The sequence below is a fragment of the Panthera pardus genome, unplaced genomic scaffold (assembly GCF_024362965.1).
Source record: "Panthera pardus isolate Hobbes unplaced genomic scaffold, ASM2436296v1 HiC_scaffold_22, whole genome shotgun sequence".
In the NCBI taxonomy this organism is placed as follows: Eukaryota; Metazoa; Chordata; class Mammalia; order Carnivora; family Felidae; genus Panthera; species Panthera pardus.
In genome coordinates, this window is record NW_026526788.1 from 51653411 (window position 1) to 51677053 (window position 23643).

A 23643-nucleotide genomic window follows, 5' to 3' on the forward strand; every position below is an offset into this window, starting at 1 on the left:
TTGAGTGAAAGATCAATCGAATAATCTCTTTGTTTCAGAGATCTGTTATTCAGTCTTAGCTTGCTTCATGTGGTTGTCAGATAGGTGGTTGGCAGAACATATCCCAGGTTAGGAGGCTACATTTGGAGCTCTACAGTATGACTTCTAAAGAGTGATGATGAAATTACTAGGCACTTGCCTCTCTTAAGAATTAATCTTAAGCACATGGTATTTCCAAGGATAGTAAACATCAGAAGTCACAACATGAAGTGCCTAGAGAGATCATTCAGGTAATATCAGTATGTGAATGGAATCTGTGCTGACCTAAGGAATCTTTGCCCTGCCTATAAAAGACTTAACATTTCTATTTTTAAAGTAACTATAGGTCAAACGAAATACTAGAATGTAGGGAAGTATCATAATCCATTCTTAGGACATGCTGTTATTTGTTGGCACTACAGTTTGAGCCAGTGATCTTTAAAAAGCAGTGGGTTTTTGTGTTTGTTTGTTTTGTTTTTTTAAGACAGTAGATTCTAGGATGGGTAAATGTCTCTCTTGTGTTCACTAACCACACATTTCTTTGTGAATTAGAAATATTCCATGTAGACTTGCTTTAATCTGCAGCATGGGATTGTACTTCTTTGAATCAGTGTCTATAAATTTTGTTTTGCTGTATTTTTTTATTTGATCTAATCAGAATCTTCTGAGGTCTATCAGGTGTGTTTTATAATCCTCATTTGATGAGGCATGGGCTGATAAGACACACTGGCATGGGTTGTTTTGAATTTTCACTTCATTTTTGTTTTGTGGTTTTTGTCTAAATGTTTTTGGTGTAAGGTTAAATTTGCTTTGGTTAATCCTCTTAAAGTTAACAGATTTCCTTATTTCATGTTATTGTTTTTCTAACAGATTTACTTTTAAGAGCAGTTTTAGGTTGACCAAAATATTGAGTGAAAAGTATGTAGTTCGTATATGCCTCCATATTCCCCCACCCACACTTTTCCCTATAGTTAACATCTTGCATTAGTGTAGTACATTTCTTATGCTTGGTAACCAATATTCATCCATTATTATTAAGTAAAGTCCATAGTTTATATTAGGGTTCACTCTTCATACTGTTTTGTATGGGTTTTGGCAAATGCACAGTGGTATGTATCTGCCATTACAGTATCATATAAACTAGTTTCACTGCCTTAAAAAAAAAAAAGGCCTGTGCTCCACTTAAGTACCCCTCTTTTCCTCCTTCCGGATTCTTAACAGTCACTTACCTTTTTTAAGTCTCCATAGTTTTACCTTTTCCAGAATGTCAAATAGTTGAGAGTCATGCAATATGTAGCCTTCTCAGATTGGCTTCTTTCACTTAGCAATGTGAAATTAAGGTTTCTTTATGTCTTTTTGTGACTCGATAGATCATTCCTTCTTATCATTGAATAATGTTCCATTGTATGGGCATACCAACAGTTGATTTACTCACTTATTGAGGATATCTTGGTTGCTTCCTGTTTTGGACAATTATGAATAAAGTTGTAAACATTCATGTGCAGGTTTTCGTATGGGCACAAATTTTCAGTGTGCTTAGGTAAACACCAAAGAGCATAAGGAGATGTTTAATTTTATAAGAAAGTGTCTTTCAAAGCGGCTGTACCATTTTGTATTTCCATCAGCAGTGAATGAGAGTTCTTGTTGCTGCGCATCCTCACCAATACTGGATATTGTCAATGTTGTAGATTTTAGCCCTTCTAATAAATGTGTAGCGGTATCTTACTTAAAATTGCAGTTTTCCAATGATATGTGATGTTGAGCATAGTTTCATGTGCTTATTTGCCATCTGTATCTCTTCTTTGCTGAAATGTCTATTCAGGTTTTTTCCTTTTTTTTTTTTTTTTGGATTGAGTTTTCTTACTCTTGAATTTTAAGATTTCTTTGTGTATTTTGGATACACGTCCAACATCGTTCTTTTAAGTCTTTCTGTTTTTTATTAAGGTGATTAAACTACTTGCAGCCTCTTTTTAACTTCAGTGGTTTTTAATTATTTGGTAATATATTTACATAAGTTAGGTATTTTAGTAATTTATTTATAGTATTATATATAAATGGATTTTCTAAATAACTGAAACATACTTTTTAACCAAAAATAGTTAACATTAAAATGATTGACACACCTGATCATGATCTTCAACTGTATTAAACATAAGGTAATATTTTTTGATCAATCAGCCCACCAATATTGTTTGTTGGTTATTAGTTTTTATATGGTGCTTACTATGGTATAGTGTGGGAATATTGTGATACATGAGAGGTGCTGCTGTCAGTGACTGAACTGTTCTTTTTCAATTGCTCTTTCCTATTTTTTTTTTTCTCTCTAATCTGTCAATCTCAATCTGACTTCTCTTGTTAGTCTTATAATGTGGTGTTTCCTCTTCTATTTCAAAATTTTTACAGTTTAGGTAAGATACCAAGGTTGTTCTAAATCCTCTTCTCTATTTTTTAGCCCCTAAATGATTGTCGATATTGGTTATTAAAATTACATGGTTGTGAAAACATCTCTATGTTCTGCAGTGTTGATTTTCTTATCTAGGACTCAACTATTTTTGTCTTTTGAATTTGCCTTTACTGGCTTGTAAATGAAACTTTGGCCCTAGTATATGTAAAAAATTGACGATGAGGACTCTTGATCATATACCAGAACTCTTACTGTTCTTTATTTGTGATTTGTAGTATGTCAGCCACCACTTATGCAGAGCTCTCCAATATTTGTTAAATAAATTTGTATAAAATTCTATGCAGGTTATTCAGAGAAATTTTTAAAAAATCCAACATGGTTCTTATTTTTACCTTGTAAAAATTTACAGCGTGATTGTGACAAGACTCTTACATGATAAGTTTTTTTCTTAAACATTTATTTATTTTTGAGAGAGAAAATGTGAGCAGGGGAGGGGTAGAGAAAGGGGGACAGAGGATCTGAAGCGGGCTCCATGCTGACAGCAGAGATCCTGATGTGGGGCTTGAACCCATGAACCATGAGATCAGGACCTGAGCCAAAGTCAGAAGCTTAACTGACTGAGCCACCCAGCTGCCCCTTCCATGATAAGTTTAATAAAAGAGTTAAATAATGGAAGAGCAGAAAATGAGAGATGTCAGGAAGCAGCACTGAAGGTTAGACTAAGTGCTGAAGGACCAGGAGGATTTGGGTGATAGGGCTAAAAACTAGTCTTCCCAAAAAAAACCCCACAAAAAACAAAAGACCCCTAATCCTCCCTTATTTATACGTATGTACGTACGTACGTATGTATATATGTATGTATGTATTTTTGCATTTTTTAAATGTAAATTTTAGTTAAAATACATTGCAATTTTGATTTCAGGAGTAGAATTCAGTGATTCATCACTTACATACAACACCCAGTGCTCATCATAAGTGTCTTCCTTAGTACCCATCACGCATCTAGCCCATCTCCCACCATCTCCCTCTGTCAAACCATGGTTTGTTCTCTGTCATTAAGAGTCCCTTGTAGTTTGTTTTCCTCTCTTCTGTATGCCCCCCATTGTTCATCTGTTACGTTTCTTAAATTCGACATATGAGTGAAATCATGTGGTATTTGTCTTTCTCTGATTGACTTATTTCACTCAGCATAATATATTCTAGCTTATTCACGTTGTTGCAAATGGCAAGATTTCATTCTTTTTGTTGGCTGAGTAATATTCTATTGTAGAGTATATGTATATAACACATCTTTAAATAATTTTTTTATTTTTTTAATTTATTTTTTAAATTTACATCCAAGTTACTTAGCATATAGTGCAACAGTGATTTCAGGAGTAGATTCCTTAATGCCCCTTACCCACTTAGCCCATCCCATCTCCCACAACCCCTCCATTAACCCTCTGTTTGTTCTCTATATTTAAAAGTCTCTTATGTTTTGTCCCCCTCCCTGTTTTTATATTTTTGCTTCCCTTCTCTTATGTTCATCTGTTTTGTATCTTAAATTCCTCGTATGAGTGAAGTCATACGATATCTTTCTCTGACTAATTTTGCTTAGCATAATACCCTCTAGTTCCATCCACATAGTTGCAAATTTCATTTCTTCTTGAGTGCAGAGTAATACTCCACTGTGTGTGTGTGTGTGTGTGTGTGTGTGTGTTTGTGTGTGTGTCTGCTTTCTCCTCGAGGATATATATATATATATATATATATACACACACACACATATACATACATACATATATATATATATACACACATATATATTTATATATATGTGTATATATATATACACACACACACCACATCTTCTTTATCCATTCATCTGCTGATGGACATTTGGGCTCTTTCCATACTTTGGCTGTTGTTGATAGCGCTGCTATAAACACTGGGGTGCATGTGCCCCTTCGAAACAGCACACCTGTATCCCTTGGATAAATGCCTAGTAGTGCAGTTGCTGGATTGTAGGGTAGTTCTATTTTTAATTTTTTGAGGAACCTCCATACTGTTTTCTAGAGTGGCTGTACCAGTTTGCATTCCCATCAGCAGTGCAAAAGAGATCCTCTTTCTCTGCATCCTCCCCAACATCTTTTGTTGCCCGAGTTGTTAATGTTAGCCATTCTGGCTGGTGTGAGGTAGTATCTCATTGTGGTTTTGATTCGTATTTCCCTGATGATGAGTAATATTGAGCATTTTTTCATGTGTTGGTTTGCCATCTGGATGTCTTCTTTGGAGAAGTGTCTATTTATGTCTTTTGCCCATTTCTTCACTGGATTCTTTGTCTTTTGCATGTTGAGTTTGATAAGTTCTTTATAGATTTTGGATACCAACCCTTCATCTGATATGTCATTTGCAAATATCTTCTCCCATTCAGTCAGTTGCCTTTTAGTTTTGCTGATTGTTTCCTTTGCTGTGCAGAAGCTTTTTATCTTGATGAGGTCCCAGTAGTTCACTTCTGCTTTTGTTTCCCGTGCCTCTGGAGACATGTTGAGTAAGGAGTTGCTACAGCTGACATCAAAGAGGATTTTGCCTGCTTTCTCTTCGAGGATTTTGATGGCTTCCTGTCTTACATTTAGGTCTTTCATCCGTTTTGAGTTTGTTTTTGTGTATGGTGTAAGAGAGTGGTCCAGGTTCATTCTTCTGCATGTCGCCGTCCAGTTTTCCCAGCACCACTTGCTGAAGAGACTGTCTTTATTCCATTGGATATTCTTTCCTGCTTTTTCAAAGATTAGTTGGCCATACGTTTGTGGGTCCATTTCTGGGTTCTCTATTCTGTTCCATTGATCTGAGTGTTCTTGTGTCAGTACCATACTGTCTTGATGATTACAGCTTTGTAATTCAGCTTGAAGTCCGGGATTGTGATGCCTCCAGCTTTGGTTTTCTTTTTCAAGATTGTTTTGGCTATTTGAGTTCTTTTCTGGTTTCATGCAAATTTTAGAATTGTTTGTTCTATCTCTGTGAAGAATGCTGGCGTTATTTTGATAGGTATTGCAATGAATATGTATATTGCTTTGGGTAGTATTGACATTTTTAACAATATTTGTTCTTCTTATCCAGGACCATGAAATATTTTTCCATTTTTTTGTCTCTTCTTTATTTTCTTTCATAAGCTATCTATAGTTTTCAGTGTATAGATTTTTCACCCCTTTGGTTAGATTTATTCCTAGGTATTTTATGGGTTTTGGTGCAATTGTAAATGGGATTGATTCCTTGATTTCTCTTTCTGTTGCTTCATTATTAGTCTGTAGGAATACAACTGATTTCTGTGCATTGATTTTACGTCCTGCAACTTTGCTGAATTCATGGATCAGTTCTAGCAGTTTTTTGGTGGAATCTTTTGGGTTTTCCTTATAGAGTATCATGTCATCTGCGAAGAGTGAAAGTTTGACCTCCTCCTGGCTGATTTGGATGCCTTTTATTTCTTTGTGTTGTCTGATTGCTGAGGCTAAGACTTCCAATACTGTGTTGAATAACAGTGGCGAGAGTGGACATCCTTGTCTTGTTCCTGACCTTAGGGGGAAATCTCTCAGTTTTTCCCCACTGAGGATGATATTAGCATTGGGTCTTTCGTATATGGCTTTTATGATCTTGAGGTATGATCCTTCTACCCCTACTTTCTTGAGGGTTTTTATGAAGAAAGCATGCTGTATTTTGTCAAATGCTTTCTCTGCATCTAGTGAGAGGATCGTGTGGTTCTTGTCCTTTGTTTTATTGATGTGATGAATCACATTGATTTGCAGATGTTGAACCAGCCCTGCATCCCAGGTATAAATCCCACTTGGTCGTGGTGAATAATTTTTTTTAACGTATTTTTGGATCCAGTTGGCTAATACCTAGTTGAGGGTTTTTGCATCCATATTCATCAGGGAAATTGGTCACTAGTGCTTTTTTAGTGGGGTCTCTGTCTGATTGTGGAATCAAGGTAATGCTGGCTTCATAGAGTTTGGAAGTTTTCCTTCCATTTCTATTTTTTGGAACAGCTTCAAGAGAATAGGTGTTAACTCTCCTTAAATGTTTGGTAAAATTCCCCTGGAAAGCCATCTGGCCCTGGACTCTTGTTTTTGGGGAGATGTTTTTTTATTAGTAATTCGATTTCTTTACTGGTTATGGGTCTGTTCAAATTTTCTATTTCTTCCTGTTTCAGTTGTGGTAGTTTATATGTTTCTAGGAATTTGTCTGTTTCTTCCAGATTGCCCATTTTATTGGTGTATAATTGCTCATAATATTCTCTTATTGTTTTTATTTCTGCTGTCTTGGTTGTGAACTCTGCTCTTTCATTCTTGATTTTATTTATTTGGGTCCTTTCCTTTTTCTTTTTGATCAAACTGGCTAGTGGTTTATCAATTTTATTAATTCTTTCAAAGAACCAGCTTCTGGTTTCATTGATTTGTTCTACTGTTTTTTTGGTTTTGGTAGCATTGATTTCTGCTCTGATCTTTATTTCCTGTCTTCTGCTGGTTTTGGGTTTTATTTACTGTTCTTTTTCCAGTTCTTTAAGGTGTAAATTTGGTTATGTATCTGAGACCTTTCTTCCTTCTTTAGGAAGGCCTGGATTGCTATATACTTCCCTCTTACAACTGCCTTTGCTGTGTCCCTGAGGTTTTGGGATGTGGTATGATCATTTTCATTGGCTTCCATGTACTTTTTAATTTCCTCTTTAACTTCTTGGTTGGCCCATTCATTCTTTAGTAAGATGTTCTTTAGTCTCCAAGTATTTGTTTACCTTTCCAAATTTTTTCTTGTGATTGATTTAGAGTTTCACCGTGTTGTGGTCTAAAAATATGCATGGTATGATCTCAATCTTTTTGTACTTGAGGACTGATTTGTGTCCCAGTATGTGATCTATTCTGGAGGACATTCCATGTGCATAAATAAATTTTTTTTTTTAAGTTTATTTTGAGAGAGAGAACGCGCATGCAAGAGCAGAGGCAGGGGGCAGAGAGAGAGGGGGAGAGAATCCCAAGCAGGCTCCACACAGAGCCCGATGTGGGGCTTGAACTCACGAACCACTGTGAGATCATGACCTGAGCCAAAACCAAGAGTCGGATGCTGAACTGACTGAGCCATCCAGGTGCCCCAACCACATCTTCTTTACCCATTCATTAGTTGATGGACATTTGGATTCTCTCCATAGTTTGGCCTTGTTGATAATGCTGCTATAAACGTTGGGGTGAATGTACCCCTTTGAATCTGTATTTTTGTGTGTTTTGGGTAAATACCTAACGGTGCAATAGCTGGATCATAGGGTAGTGTATTTTTAGTTTGTTGAAGAACCTCTATACTGTTCTCCAAAGTTGCCGCACCATTTTGCATAACCATCAACAGTGCAAGAGGGTTTCTCCGCATCCTCTTCAATACCTGTTGTTTCTTGTGTTGTTTATTTTATCCATTCTGACAAAGTGTGAGGTGGTACCTCATTGTGGTTCTGATTTGCATTTCCCGGATGATGAGTGATGTTGAGCAAATCTTTTCATGTGTCTGTTAGGCATGTGGATGTCTTCTGTGTAAAAGTGTCTATTCATGTTTCTGCCAGTTTATTAACTGGGTTATTTGTTTTTTAGATACTTGATAAGGTCTTTTTTTTTTTTAATGTTTGTTTATTTTTGAGAGAGAGAGTACAAGCAGGGGAGGAGCAGAGAGAGAGGGAGACACAGAATCTGAAGCAGGCTTCAGGCTCTGAGCTGTCAGCACAGAGCCTGTTGCCAGGCCCGAACCCAGGAACTGTGAGATCATGACCTGAGTCGAAGTTGGATGCTTAACTGACTGAGCCGCTCAGGCACCCCGATAAGTTCTTTATAGATTTTGGATACTAAACCCTTATCGATAGGATGAGTTTGGGAGTTTTCTTTCTATTTTTTTTTTTGGAACAGTTTGAGAAGAATATTTATTAACTCTTCTATAAATGTTTGGTAGAATTCTCCTGGGAAGCCATCTGGCACAGGACTCTTATTTGTTGGGAGATTTTTATTCAGTTTCTTTGCTGGTTATGGGTCTGTGCAAATTTTCTATTTCTTCCTGTTTCAGTTTTGGTAGTTTGTCAGTTTCTACGAATTTGTCCATTTCTTCCACATTGCCCTGTTTGTTGGCATGTAATTTTGATAATATTTTGTTATAATTGTTTAAATTTCTCTGTTGGTGGTTGTGATCTCTCCTCTTTCATTAGTGATTTTATATGGATCCTTTCTCTTTTCTTTTTGGTAAGTTTCGCTAAGAATTTATCAATTTTGTTAATTTTTTCGAAGAACCAGCTCTTAGTTTTGTTGATCTGTTCTGTTTTTATCAATTATTTCTGCTCTAATCTTTATTATTTCCCTTCTTCTGCTGGTTTAGACTTTATATGCTGTCTCTTTTCTAGCTCCTTTAGGCGTAAGATTAAGTTGTGTAGGGACCTTTCTTGCTTCTCAAGATAGGCCTGAATTGTAATATACTTCCTTGTTATAACTGCCTTTGCTGCATCCCAAAGATTTTGGACTGTCATGTTTTCATTTTCATGTGCTTCCATGTATTTTTTAAATTTCTTCTTTGATTTCCTGGTTAATCTGTTCATTCTTTAGTAGGATGTTCTGTAACCTTAATGTATTTAAGGGCTTTCCAAATTTTTTTCTTGTGGTACACTTTAAGTTTCATAGCACTGTGATTTGAAAATATGCATGCTATGATCCCAATCTTTGTGTACTTGTTGAGGGTTGATTTGTGATCCAGTATGTGATCTCTTCTGGAGAATGTTCCGTGTGTACTCGAGAAGAATGTGTATTCTGTTTTAGGATGAAATAAATTCCATCTGGTCCAGTGTGTTCAAAGCCATTGTTTCCTTGTTGATTTTCTGCTTAGATGATCTGTCCATTGCTGTAAGTGGGGTGTTAAAGCCCCCTACCATAATTGTATTATTATCAATGAGTTTCTTTATGTTATTAATTGATTTATATATTTGGGTGCTTCCAAGCTGGCATGAATATTTACAATTGTTAGATATTTTTGATGGATAGACCCCTCCCTTAATTATGATATAATACTGTTCTTTATCTCTTGTTACAACTTTTGTTTTAAAATCTAGATTGTCTTGTATTAGTATGGCTACTTCAGCTTTCATTGATGTCCATTAGCATGATAGATGGTCCTCCATCCCCTCACTTTCAGTCTGCAGTTGTCTTTAGGTCTAAAATGAGTCTCTTGTAGGCAGCATATAGATGGACCTTGTTTTTAAATCTGTTCTAATACCCTGTACTAGAGTATTTCATCCACTTACATTCAGAGTGATTATTAAAAGATCTGAAATAGGGCCATTGTGTTACCTGTAGAGTTGGTGTTTCTGGTGATGCTCTGGTACTTTTTAGTCTTTGTTGCTTTTAGTTTCCCTCCCCTCCTCTCCCAACTCAAAGAATTCCCCTTGAAATTTCTTGCAGGGCTGGTTTAGTGGTCACAAACTCCTTTAGTTTTTGTCTGAGAAACTCTATCTCTTACTCTATTTTTTTTTTTTTTTTTTTAGTGTTTTTATTTATTTTTGAGACAGAGAGAGACAGAGCATGAGTGGGGGCGAGGGGGGCAGAGAGAGAGGGAAACAGAATCTGAAGCGGGCTCCAGGCTCTGAGCTGTCAGCACGGAGCCCGACATGGGGCTTGAACTCACGGACGGTGAGATCATGACCTGAGCTGAAGTCGGCCACCCAGGTGCCCCTCTCTTACTCTATTTTGAATGACAACCCTGCTGCATAGAGTATTCTTGGTTCCATATTTTTCCCATTCAGCACGTTGAATTTATCTTGCCTCTTCTTTCTGTCCTGCCAAGTTTCTGTGGACAGGTCTCCTGCAAACCTGATTTGTCTCTCAGTGTTAGGTTAATGACTTTTTTCCCCTTGCTGCTTTCAGGATTCTTTCTTTGTGTATTTTGTGAATTTCACTATGGTATATTGGTGATGCCTGGCTTTTGTTGAATTTAATGGAGCTCTCTGTGCTACTTGGATTTTGATGTCTGTTCCCTTCCCCAGATTAGGGAAGTTTTCAGCTATAATTTGCTCACGTAAACCTTCTGCCCCTTTTTCTCTCCCTTCGTCTTCTGGGATTCATATAATATGAATGTTATTACTTTTTTAAATGTTTATTTGTTTTGAGAGAGAGAGAGAGAGAGCACACAAGCCGGGGAAGGCCAGAGAGAGAAGGTGAGAGAGAATCCCAAGCAGGCTCCTTGTTGTTAGCACAGAGCCTGACACGGGGCTCAATCCCACAAACTGTGAGATCATGACCTGAGCTGAAATCAAGAGCCTGACACTTAACCAGCTGAGCCCCTCAGTCGCCCCCGAATGTTGTTATGTTTTAATAAATCACTGAGTTCCCTAATTCTGCCTTCATGATCCCTGACCTTTGTTTCCCTCTTCTTTCAGCTTCATTGTTTATCTTCTGTACTGATAATTTGCTCTTCTGGCTTGTCCATCTTCGTTTTTATGGCCTACATTTGGGATTGCCTCTCATGTATAGCATTTTAAATTTTGACCTTACTAGATTTTAGTTCTTTTCTTTGTAGAAAGGGATTCTCTGGTGTCTTCTATGCTTTTTTCAAGCCCAGCTAGTATCTTTATAATTGTTGTTTTAAATTCTAGTTCAGACATCTTATTCATATCTGCATTAGTTAAATCACTGGCCATCATTTCTTCCTGTTCTTTCTTTTGAGGTGAATTTCTCTGTCTTGTCATTTTGGAGGAAGAAAAAACAGTAATATTAGAATGAAATAAAAATTAAAGAATTAAAAAAATCAAATAAAGGAAGTTAGATCCTAGGTGTGTTTTGGTCTGCTTATTAAGAGAAGCTTGATAGAAAAAAAGAAGAGAGAAAACATTTTTTAAGTAGTAAAATAAAATAAACTTTGCTCCTTCTGTATCCACGAAAACAAAAATAGCAAAACCAAAACAGAAGCAACAACAACAACAAAAATGAACAAACAAAAAACCCAAATGAAGCTAGATCTCCTTTGCCCTGCAGGTGGCACTTTGCAGCAGTCTATGGTCAATTGACTAAGATAGCAGAAGGGATTTGTGCTGATCTTCTGGGAGAAGGACCTGCTACTCTGATTCTCAGGCCCACATGCCTTAGAGTAGAGGTGCCTGGAGGGCTCAGGGAGGTGGGGCTTGGTGTAATGGCTTCATTCTCCACTTGGTGGCACTGTTTGGCTCACTGGGGTTGATCAGTGTTGGTGGCCTAATGATGAAAATGGTGTCTCTGGTCTACGGAACAGGAAGTTTGCACCCTCACAGACACATGACCAGTCATTCCTTCTGTGACCCCCCGCCCCCCCCCCCCCCCCATTCTGACAAGTGTGATATTGCACTGTAGCTTTGATTTACATTTCCCTGATGATGAGTGATGTTCAGCATCTTTTCATGTGTGTATTGGCCATGTGTATGTCTTCTTTGGAGAAATGTCCATTCATGTCTTCTGCCCATTTTTCAATTGTATTTTTTTTTTTTTTTTTGGTGTTGAGTTTTAGAAGTTCTTTATATATTTTGGATACTAACCCTTTATCAGGTATGTCATTTGTAAATATCTGCTCCCATTCTGAAGGTTGCCTTCTGGTTTTGTTGATTGTTTCCTTTGCTGTGCAAAAGCTTTTAGTTTATTTTTTGCTTTTGTTTCCCTTGCCTGAGGAGACCTATCTAAAAAAAAAAATGTTCCTATGGCCAGTGTCAGAGAAATTACTGCCTGTGCTCTCTTCTAAGATTTTTATGGTTTCAGGCTCACATTTAGGTCCTTAATCCATTTTGAGTTTTATTTTTGTGTATGGTGTAAGAAGGTGGTAGTCCAGTTTCATTCTTTTGCATGTAGCTGTCCAGTTTTCCCAACAGCATTTGTTGAAGAGACTTTTTCTCATTGCATATTTTTGCCTCCTTTATCAACGATCAATTGACCATATAATATATAATCATGGGTTTATTTCTGGCTCTCTATTCTGTTTCATTGATCTATGTGTCTGTGTTCCAGCACCATACTGTTTTGATTACTACAGCTTTGTAGTATAACTTGGAATCTAGGAATGTGATACCTCCAGTTTTGTTCTGTTTTCAAAATTACTTGGGCCATTCAGGGTCTTTTGTGGCTCCATACAAATTTTAGGAATGTTCTAGCTCTGGAATGTTTGTTCTAGTTCTGTGAAAAATGCTGTTGGTATATTTTTTAAAATATTTACGTTGACATTTATTTATTCTGACAGTGCTGACAGTGCAGATTCGGCATAGGACTTGATCTCATGAACTGTGAGATCATGACCTGAGCCAAAATCGAGTCAGGCGCTTAACTGACCGAGCCACCCAGGCACTCCCTGTTGGTATTTTTTTTCTTTTTTAATTTCAGTTTTCTTTCTTTTTTTTAATATAATTTATTGTCAAATTGGCTTCCATACAACACCCAGTGCTCATCCCAACAAGTGCCCTCCTCATTGCCCATCACCTACTTTCCCCTCTCCCCCATCCCCTATCCCTGTTGGTATTTTTTTAGGGATTGTATTAAATCTGTAGATTGGTGTGGGTGTTATGGGCATTTTAGCAATATTTGTTCTTCCAGTCCAGGAGCATGGAATATCTTTCCATTTGTGTTATCTTCAGTTTTTTTCATCAGTTTTATTTTTCAGGGTACAGGTCTCTCACTTCCTTGGTTAACTGTATTCCTAGTTATTATTTTTGGTACAGTTGTAAATGGGATTATTTTCTTCTCTTTCTGTTGCTTCATTATTGGTGCAGAGAAATGCAGCAGATTTCTGTATATTAATTTTATACCCTGCAAGCTTACTGAATTCATCTGTCATTTCTAGTAGGATTTTGGTAAAGTCTTTAGGGTTCTCTCTATATAGTATCGTGTCATCTGCAAATAGTGACAGTTTTACTTCTTGCTCACCAATTTGGATGCCTTTGATTCCTTTCATGAGAGTATTTTGGCACATGGCTCATCACTTGTCCCCTCCCCCCCACATATACACTGTCCTTCCAAAATATTATCTCCCTTTCTTTCTGTATCTTTCCTTCAGGGAATAGGGCAGTTCTCTAGTGCCACTAAACAATTCCAGCTTCTATAACTCACTGTGATGTTTTTGTTGTTATTACCTAAAGTCATGATGCAGTGAAAACTTAATGGTTATTATTACTTTTATGATCTCAGCAACATTATTTGCTGAGAAAGTATCAGAGTAAACTATGTCCGATGGTTGTATCTGTTATTGTATTCTTCTCTACAGCATTACCTGATGGTTGCTATTGACTGCTTCATAGCTACCTGCAAACTGTCTTATAATACAAGTTCATGATCTCTTATTTGCAGTTTTGAAATCCGAAGTTTTTTTTTTTGTAAAGTGAACCAACTTCTCAAACTACTCATTTGGTGAAAAGCCTGCTCATCTTGAAGAGAAACTTTTAAGTCTTTATCCTAGTAAATACGCCCATTCACAAATTTTGCTTCAGAAATAATAACATATTTGGGTGCCACCACAGGCCCTGTTGAGGATATTACATAGCATGCAGTATATACAACTTCAGTATTGTTATAAAATTTGAAAAATTATGAATTTCAAAATATATTTGGCTCCAGGAATTTGGGTGAGAGATGATAGACGTATGGTGATGATAAAGATCTGTTCTCATTGGGGTACCTGGTGGCTCATTTGGTTAGGTGCCTGACTGTTGATTTTGGCTCAGGTCATAATCTCGCTATTTGTGACATCGATAAACATTAAAAAAAAAAAATCTGTTCTCACTTGAACTTCCCTTTTTCTGAGCTGCTTTCTATGACTATTATTACTTCAGTGGCTTAATGAAAAGATGCCTTAACTAAATAAAAAATCTGGATTCTAACCTTGGCTCTACTGTTTGTTAAATTTATGATCTTGGTCAAGTTGCTTTAACTGTTCTGGTGATAATCTTCACCCAGTGTTCCTTAGACTTATATGGGCTAAGTAAGATAATGTAAATGAAAGTGCTTTATTAAAATGTTAATGCTGTACAAATAATTAATAGTACAGATAGTAAGAACAATAATTAATACTTCAAGTTCTGGGAATTCTTTTCTAATAATTTGCAATCTTATTTATATACTGAGGTGTAAGAATGATATTATAGTAATAATCCAAGTTATTATTGAGGCCTTTATGCTGTGAATGCTGGTAAGCATGTAACATGGGTGGCTACTGCCATTCTGTGTTGCCGATGAAGGAACTGGTGACCAAAAATTAAACTTTCCCAAGCTCTTGTAGCTGCACCACTCACAGTTACTGATTTCAGGCTCAGAATCTGGTCCAATTCTGGCTGACTTTCAGTTTTAAATTTTACATGGAGGGGCGCCTGGGTGGCTCAGTTGGTTAAGTGTCTGCCTTCAGCTCAGGTCATGATCTCACGGTCTGTGAGTTTGAGCCCCATGTCAGGCTCTGTGCTGACAGCTTGGAGGCTGGAGCCTGCTTCAGATTCTGTGTCTCCCTCTCTCTCTGCCCCTCCCCAACTTGTGCTCTGTCTCTCTCTCAAAAATAAATAAAAATGTAAAAAAAAAATTATAAATTTTACATGGAGACAAAATGGATTTAAGTGCCTATTGAATTGCTTTCTCACTTTTGTATATTAAGTCATCTTAAGTACAAAGTGAAATGAACTCTTCTTTAAATTGCTGGTAACTCTATTGCTGAAACTGGTTTCATTTTCTAACTTCTCAATCCATTCCTCTCAATAACTGCAGTGTTGAGGCCAAATCTGCACTGTACCTCTTAAAGACTGATGCCTCTATTTCCTTGAAAGGATTCTGATTATCTTTAGTAATTTTTTGTTATGTTTTACTTTATGAAACCAGAAGACTTTATGACAAAGATGTCCTTAATCTTAAGGTTTATCCCATAATGACTGTGTATGCAGGCATACACGTCTCTAAAATATCCTTAAATAAAACGACAGTTAATACAGTTATTTATGAAATCTTACTACCATTAGACTTCTCTGTGACATACCATAGCGTTTGTGATGTTAACATTTGGAAGTATTGCATGAAAGAATAACTTCTAAGCATACCAAACTAGTTTCATTTGGTAAGGATTTAACATCAAAGTGTAACTTTTTTTGTTAAACTAGTAGTTTGGCAATGAAAGTGAAGGAATTTACCATGTGATTTTCCTTTGTGTTTTGTCTCATTAGCTTATGACTGTGTGTGTACGTACAAGAGTGCTGTCTATGGATCTCTATGTCTCTCAGTGAACTACTTTACTGGAATATCTAGAGTAACTAGTGTTGTAACCACTAAGAGTTATAGCTGGAACTTGACTCATCAATCTAGAAAAATATGCCAGACATTAATCTTTTGTTCTGCTGACTGGGTCAACTTTTCCATTCCACTTGCATCACAGCCACTTTATGAGTCATTCCAAAATCTCAGTTACATACAGCATTGACTTGCTTGAAAGGCAAACTTTAGCAAGAAGCTTATATTTAGCATGAAGGTATATATGAAATTGAGTTGGAATGTGGGGATCCAGGATATAAGAAATTTCACATAGGCATGTGTAGAAGACCAGAAGAATACACTTAAATAAGATTGGCATTAGAGAATATTTGCATAATTAGGTATGGGCCGGATATTACAAAGATGTTAAAAAGCAAGAGCAGAGGTTAAATATTTAGCTGACTTTCAATAAATATTGATTGGACAAATGAATAGAGCATTATAAATTGTGTAAGAGTTCGGCGCGCATGTGCGCGTTTGTGTGTGTGTTTCTCTTGTGGTGGGCCAAAATAGGATTTCAGACCAAATTTGTGGAAGAACTCAGTGTGATTCATCACTTTGTTGTAACTTCTTTTCAAATCTCCTTCCCTGCAACCCCAAATCATTTGATACGGATATAAATGATGATGAATTTGCCTCCAGGCAGGAAATCAAATCAGGTGTTCCTGGAGGTGATGATCAGATTGTTGCTTTTTTTCCACATCTACTCATTTTGTGGGCATGCTTGTGGGAAGACAGAAGGGGTGTAGCAAAAGAAAAATGGCAAGATCTTACCCTGTCAGTTTTGCCAGTTAGGGATTTATTACCAACTATTAATTGCGGGAAATTTCACACATTACTGTCTGTGACGTTGAACCATTTTCCTCTAAGCAATATGGATTTATTCAACAAATATTTTAGTGCCTAATATGTGTTTACAATTCTTTAGATACTGACCAGAAAGAGACAGGTCTCTACCCTTTTATAGAGCTTAAAATAGGAAACTGAACAAGACAGGAGAAACTCCCAGACAACTAGACAAGCTCTAATAACATAATGAGGTGAGTGTCTGGTAGAGGAAGTAGACGATGCTGCAGGATCCTAGCCAGTGAGGTGAGTGAAGGTCAGGGAAGGTCCTGCTGAAAGTGAAGTCTAAGCTGAGATCTGAAGGATGAGTAGAATTTAACCAGTGAAGAGCAGGGTAAAAGGAAGGAGCAGCAGGTGAAACTCTGGAAGCTGGAGAGAACATGATGGCAGTAAAGAGGAGGTGAAAGGAAATTGGCTGGAGGATAGAGTGTGAGGGAGTATAGATGGCTAGAAGTCTCACCTGGATTTTCAGGTACAGTGAACTGTATGATAATTTGATTTCTGTGTGTCATCAATTCTCTTTATTCTGAGTTCTAGGAAGGCAGTACATAGCAGAGAGCATCAATCTGAATAAAGCAACTGGGAAGAAAACTACCCCATCTGTGTCACACTAAATAACCATCATTTATTTTCCTCAGTAATTCCCACAGATGCACTCCCCTCTGTCTGATGCTCACTACAGAAATGTTGGGGACTGCATGTAACACTAACATAAAGTGCTAATAATTGTTATGTTAATTATTTAACCAGACCAAAACATTTTTTTCAAAAGCCATTCTTAAGCTTGAATTCACATATAACTTTAGTAATAGTGTTCCAGGTTATAGTTAATTTAAACTTGGTGAAGTAAACAGATTGTGGCAAGAATTTTTCTGTATATTAGTTTACACTGTACTGGATTAATGCTAAATGGTCATCAAAACTTTGCAGACTTTCCCTAAGATTAGGGGGGAAATTTTTGATTAGTAGAGTCCTAGTTAGTAGCATACTACAGGTCCATTAACTACTTAAAAAAAGTTGCGGGAGAGGAATCCCGAGAAGGATAATCTCTAAAGGAGTGAAAATAATAGTGAGCTCCTCATTGCACCCTTTTCCCCCACCAGTCTAATTAAAGAGACCTGTAAATACAAAGTAACAGCATTAGATTTCCTGCCTAAATCATTGCCTGCTAGAAGACAGGTGCAAAATTAATGAAAATAGGTCAGCCAGCTTTCAGATCTGCAACAGACAGATTGGCCCTGGATGGGCTAAGGCATACCTTGTGATTTTTTTAAGATCATACTAATAGCTAAAACCATATTACGTTTTGCAACCATATTGAAAAGGAGATGGTTGCACACTTGTCAGGTGAAGTGAATTCGGCCTCCAAATATTTTCCCAGCCTTATCTTATATTTTCTACTAAGCAGACTTTATGCTGTGCTACTACAGAATCTGCATTTTTAAAATACTAGTTCCTCTGATGATATTTAATTTCTCTAAATCTTTGGAATAAGAAATAGGATTCTCTTGCTCCAAAATCTTGTAAAAACTTATCACCCAGTTGAACCTTTTTGATAAAGCCATATAACAGTTGTATTACTTGACTTATAACTCTTTAAATAAGCTAACACCCAAGAATTGTATACTATAGATTTGCTGTTTTTGTTTTCAGAACTCTTCATCTTGGCTTATCCCTATTCTGCCTGATATGCTGCGACACATTTTTCAGTTTTGTGTATTAGAAAGCAGCCAGGAAATTCTGGACCTCATTCACAAGGTACACAGTGAATATATCTGTACTCTTTTCCCCAGTGATTTGGTAGATTTAAAAAATTTTCCACAATCGCTATACTGTTGTTGGTCAGGAATTTTAAGAAATTAGAAATCAAAACATTTGAAAAGTCAGAGATCGCTTACTGTTAGTTTTCTATTACTGCCATATCAAATGACCACAAATTAGTGGCTTAAAACAACATAAATGTATTACTTCACAGTTCTATAGCTCAGAAGTCTGACATGGGTATCCTCAGGCCAGGCAAGATATGACAAGAAAATAGTCTTCTTATGGAATATAATAGTTGAATCTACTAGGCGAGTGTTTTAAGCACTTTCTGATAGCCTCAGTACAGAAAGTAAAATGAAGGAAAGACTTTTCCTTATCACTTATTTTGCTGTTTATAAGTATGCTTATTGATCCTATGAAGTATCTTTTGGAATTCATTGGTAGTACACAGAGTCTGATCGTTTTAGTTTAGATTTGTACTTTTCCCCCTTATTTGCAAGGTGTATTGGGATCTTTAAAGATGAGCTATTTGATATATTTAACTGTTCATAAAGGGAAATGGTACTGTTTGACTTTTCAAATCTGTTAATTGAATCTCGAATTATTGCCTCTGAGGTGGCTCATTGTTAACAGCCTTGGATTAACAGTGGTGTTATTTCTACAGGCTTCTAATTACATTTAATGTTACGCATCAAGAAAGGTACCTTATTAAGTAAGATCATGAGTCAAGACTTACATTGTTCTTAATTTATACTAGGACATTACCACCTCTAACTTTAGCAGAGGACATCTATCAGGAACTGTTAGATGTTGAAGAGTGTATGTTGAATATAGGACTGCATTAGTATTGAGCTTTATGATACATGCAAAGGATTTCAACAGCTGAGATTTTGACAACTCTTATTGTTATGGGTATCTTACATTTTAAATGATTTTTGCAAAATACTGAAGAAAACTCTTGTGTTCCTCTCCTTAAAACTTGCTTTTGTGTTAGTATACAAAACTATCAAAAAACAGCATTTAAAAATAAGGTTTTCTGTTGACTTTTAAAATTGATCTCTGTGCTATTTCCAACCTTTTTTTTTTTTTTAACTCAGTATCCCTAAAAATAAGTATTAGATTTTATTACCCCATACTAGAAAAATTTCACTTTTCATGTTTCTCTTTCACTTTGTAGGTTTGGATGGAACTGTTGAGCAAAGCTTCAGTTCATTATGTGGTAGCAGCTGCTTGTCCCTGGATGGGTGCTTGGCTTTGCTTGATGATGCAGCCTTCTCATTTACCTATTGACTTAAATATGTTGCTAGAAGTCAAAGCCAGAGCCAAGGTGAGTGTAAAGGGACATAATGTATTTGTATATTTAGGTCTAAATATTAATAGAGTAAACTATGTAAGAAATTTGTATTGCTTTATCTTAAGTGTAATTTAATTAATTTAATGTAAGGACAAATTACTGTTTTATGAGGACCTTGACAAAATGCATAGTAATTTTTATCCATTAAAATTTTGGGAAAAGAAATGTATTTTACCGGGATAACAAATGAGAGTATTTTTGCGTATAGAGGAGAGTTGCCTATTAAATTTTAATGATTAATCTTTAATTATAGTTAGTTTCCCCTCCTCCCCCCACCTTTCTTTCTAGGAAAAAACATGTGGTAAGGTACGCCAAGGCCAAAGCCAAACTAAAGAAGTCCTTCAGGAGTACATTGCAGGTGCAGAGACCATCATGGAAGATCCCTCCACTAGGGATTTTGTGGTTATGCGGGCCAGAATGATGGCAGCCAAGTGAGTATACAAAAATTGAGAAGCCTTTTAAAAGAACCAAAATATTCTTCTGATGTGTTTGTCAATACTTCCTCCATCACACTAGTTACAGAGTAAGAAAAAGTGTAATTAAACATTTTTCTTTTTTTTTGAAGTTTTAAATAAGATTTATATCTTTTTATGAAGATGAAAGAGGAGTTATATCTTTGTTGTGAAAAGTTATAGCTTCAATAGGGGAAACTTTACTTCAAGTAAGTTCTATAGTAACTTCTTTTTTCTCCCTCCTAGGTTGTTAGGAGCACTTTGTTGCTGTATTTGTGATCCAGGTGTAAATGTGGTAACCCAAGAAATTAAGCCAGCTGAATCCCTTGGCCAGTTACTACTCTTCTATTTGAACTCCAAATCTGCCTTGCAGAGAATTAGTGTTGCATTGGTAATCTGTGAATGGGCTGCTTTACAAAAGGTAAGATTTTTCCCCAAAAGTAATGAAGACAAGTTAAGTAAACCAATTTCCATTAGCTGTTAAGATTATTTTCATTATATTTTATAAACAGAACAAAATTTTGTCTATATAAAAATCCGACAGTTCTAGAAAAGTATTCTAAATTGTAGTGAACCATTATTTCTCTTCCAGTTGCTTTTAACCTTAGACTTTTTTCTTAGAACCCCCAGTTTCGTACCTGAGATTACTAGCTATGACCATACTTAATGTTTGCTCTTGATACTACAATCTGTTAAGAAATGTTCCTCCAAAACAGTCATGTGTATGTGTGGAAGCAGTCCAGAAACTGTTGGTCATTCATTCCTTAATATCTGAACACTACAAAAGATAAGAGGCTTTGAGATTGATTTGTATGAGTAGTAGCAAGGGCAGAATTTTTGGTCACAGGAAGAATAAAACCTCCATCTTTAAACTAAAGTCTTCATGTTTCCAAGTAAGCCATTCTCTTGCAGCCCCTTTAACCTTTAACTTCTAATAAGATATGTGATTTTGTGTAAGACTTACTTCTGTAAATCAAAGAAACTTCCTGCTGGCTTTGTTTATTCCATTAACTGGAATTCTGGAAATTTAACTGTCTGCACTTGCTGTGAGAGTTTCTTGTTACTGCCTCTTAGCAGTTTGTCAAAGCTATGTCTAAAAGTAATTGAGCCATGCTCTGTTGCATCTGAGACCCCAGCTTTGCCTCTGGAAAGAAGCAAGGCTCATCTGTTTTTAGGCAGGACTCGGTGTGCTGGAGAGGCAGTGATGCTGTGTTTTTGTGCCTCTCAGACTCAGCAGCAAGTGTTGACAGTTCGGTTTCTGGACCCTCACAGAGCTTCTCTGGACTTACTCTGTGAAGCCCAGGCTGACCACCCAGATCCCACAGAACCCCTCATGGCTCACCACTGAGGCCATTCCCCCTCTGGTTGGGGCAGGCAACAACCAGAGAGAGTGGGAAGGGTTAGTTAAATTTGGGGGCAGGTAAGTAGCTTTTAAATTATATATATCCATTTCTACAGTATGGCATGTGAAGCTATGGGTTCAACTGTTAAGAAATCTAATAATGAGTTTTTAAATAACATTTTTAGTGCATGCTAAGTGTTCTTTTCTGACTGATTTCTTTTTACAGTTATATTTTTAAGTCCGTGCTATATATATAAAAACTTGGTATAAATTCAGAGTAAAGTAGGAGTGATTAGGTGCAAAATTTAATGGAATTATAATAGTTCCATGTGCATGTTCTATAGTGATTCATATTAAAATTATAGTAGTTTGGGTGTGATACCTTTTCTCTGCAACTAACGATGTTCTGGGAGGTAACAGAACATAGATTCAAGATGAATAGGAATTTGGAACTTTGTAGTTTGCAAGTGAAAATGTATGCATCTCTAGAATTATGTTTATATATTTGTCCTGAATATTTCTTGTCTGTTATATTTTAGGAGTGTAAAGCTGTTACCCTAGCTGTGCAGCCACGTTTACTTGATATCCTTTCAGAACATTTATATTATGATGAAATTGCCGTTCCATTCACACGAATGCAGAATGAATGTAAACAGCTTATTTCATCATTAACTGATGCACATATTGAAGTTGGTAGTAGAGTAAACAACAATGTTTTTACAATAGATCAAGCTAATGACTTGGTGAGTAAAGAAGTAACTTTCTTAATTTTAGATAGAGCATGAAATAAAGATTAGAAATTTGTTATGTGATATTTACCACAAAAACACTAATTTGTTGAATCTATCCATGGCTTAATAGCCTGTCACTCCTGCCCTTCAGAAAAGTTTTCATTGCATTGACTTTTTTTTTTTTTTAATTTTTTTTACATTTATTTATTTTTGAGAGACAAAGACAGCACAAGTCGGGGAGGGAGAAGGAGACACAGAATCCGAAGCAGGCTCCAGGCTCTGAGCTGTCAGCACAGAGCCCAACACGGGGCTCGAATTCACAAACCATGAGATCATGACCTGATCCGAAGTCGGACACTCAACCGACTGAGCCACCCAGGCGCCCCTTCTTTTTTTTTTTTTTTTTTTTGAAATTAGAGGAGGGGGAAGGAATTTTCTTTAAATCTCAGGTTCTAACAAACCAATGTACCTTTATTAGAAAAACCTGTTCCATTTTTTTGGTCATTTCTCAGTTTTGCTTAATACTGGCAGAGTATAGAATAAACTGCTTCTGTATAAGTTCCTGAGTATTTCTCAAGCCCTCTCTCAACTTATAATGAAAATATTTAAACATAAAAGTAAGGGAGGGGCACCGGGCTGGGTCAGTTGGAGCAGCATGTGACTCCTGAGTCATGAGTTCAGCCCTCATGTTCGGTGAACAGATAAAATGAAAACTTTTAACGAAAACTTAAAACAAGAGAGAGAAGGTAAGAGAATTACACAATGAACATTCATATACTCCCCAACTAGATTGCAGAGTTAATATTTTACTAAATTTGCTTTATCACATATATTTGCACTGTCTACTCATCAGTCTGTCTTTTTTGATGCATTTATAAATTAGTTACAGATATCAGTAAACTGATATATCTATATATGTACCTGTATCATTAAAATTCAGTATTTATGTTTTTGCTCTTTTGTGAGGTAAAATACTATGAAGTCCACAAATCTTAAACTATTTGATGAATTTTAACAGATGACGATACCTATGAAAACCAAATCCCTATCAAGATACAGACAGTACTGTCACCACTTTGTAGTCAATCCCTGCCTGTCCCTGCCCTCAAGTAACCATCATTCTGATTTTTCCTCCCTCCTGGGTTACTTTTGCCGATTCTAGAATTTGTATAATTGGAATCATAAACTCTGTGCTGTTTGGTTTTTAGGTTTTTTTTTCAGTATGATTTTTTAAAATTCATCCATGTTGTTATATATATCAATAATTCATTTTTTACTGATTAGTTTTATTCCACTGTATAAATACACCACAGTTAAGCCCTTCTCCTGTTAATGAACACTTGGGCTATTCCAAGGTTTTGGCTATTATGAAATAGCTGTTATAAACATTCTTGTACAAGTGTCTTTGTAGACATATATTTTCATTTCTCGTGGGTAAATATGTGTGAGTAGAATTGCTGG

General features: G+C 36.4%; 1 protein-coding gene across 2 annotated transcripts in view; it reads left to right on the forward strand.

Moving 5' to 3' along the window:
* BTAF1 (B-TFIID TATA-box binding protein associated factor 1) overlaps window positions 1-23643 on the forward strand; it is a 118165-nt gene that overhangs the window by 45143 nt on the left and 49379 nt on the right. For both annotated transcript variants that reach the window (XM_019445075.2, XM_019445076.2), the window contains 5 exons: window positions 18193-18297; window positions 19481-19630; window positions 19946-20088; window positions 20356-20530; window positions 21991-22194. In XM_019445075.2, the coding sequence (XP_019300620.1) occupies window positions 18193-18297; window positions 19481-19630; window positions 19946-20088; window positions 20356-20530; window positions 21991-22194 (777 nt within the window). The remainder of the gene's footprint in view (window positions 1-18192; window positions 18298-19480; window positions 19631-19945; window positions 20089-20355; window positions 20531-21990; window positions 22195-23643) is intronic.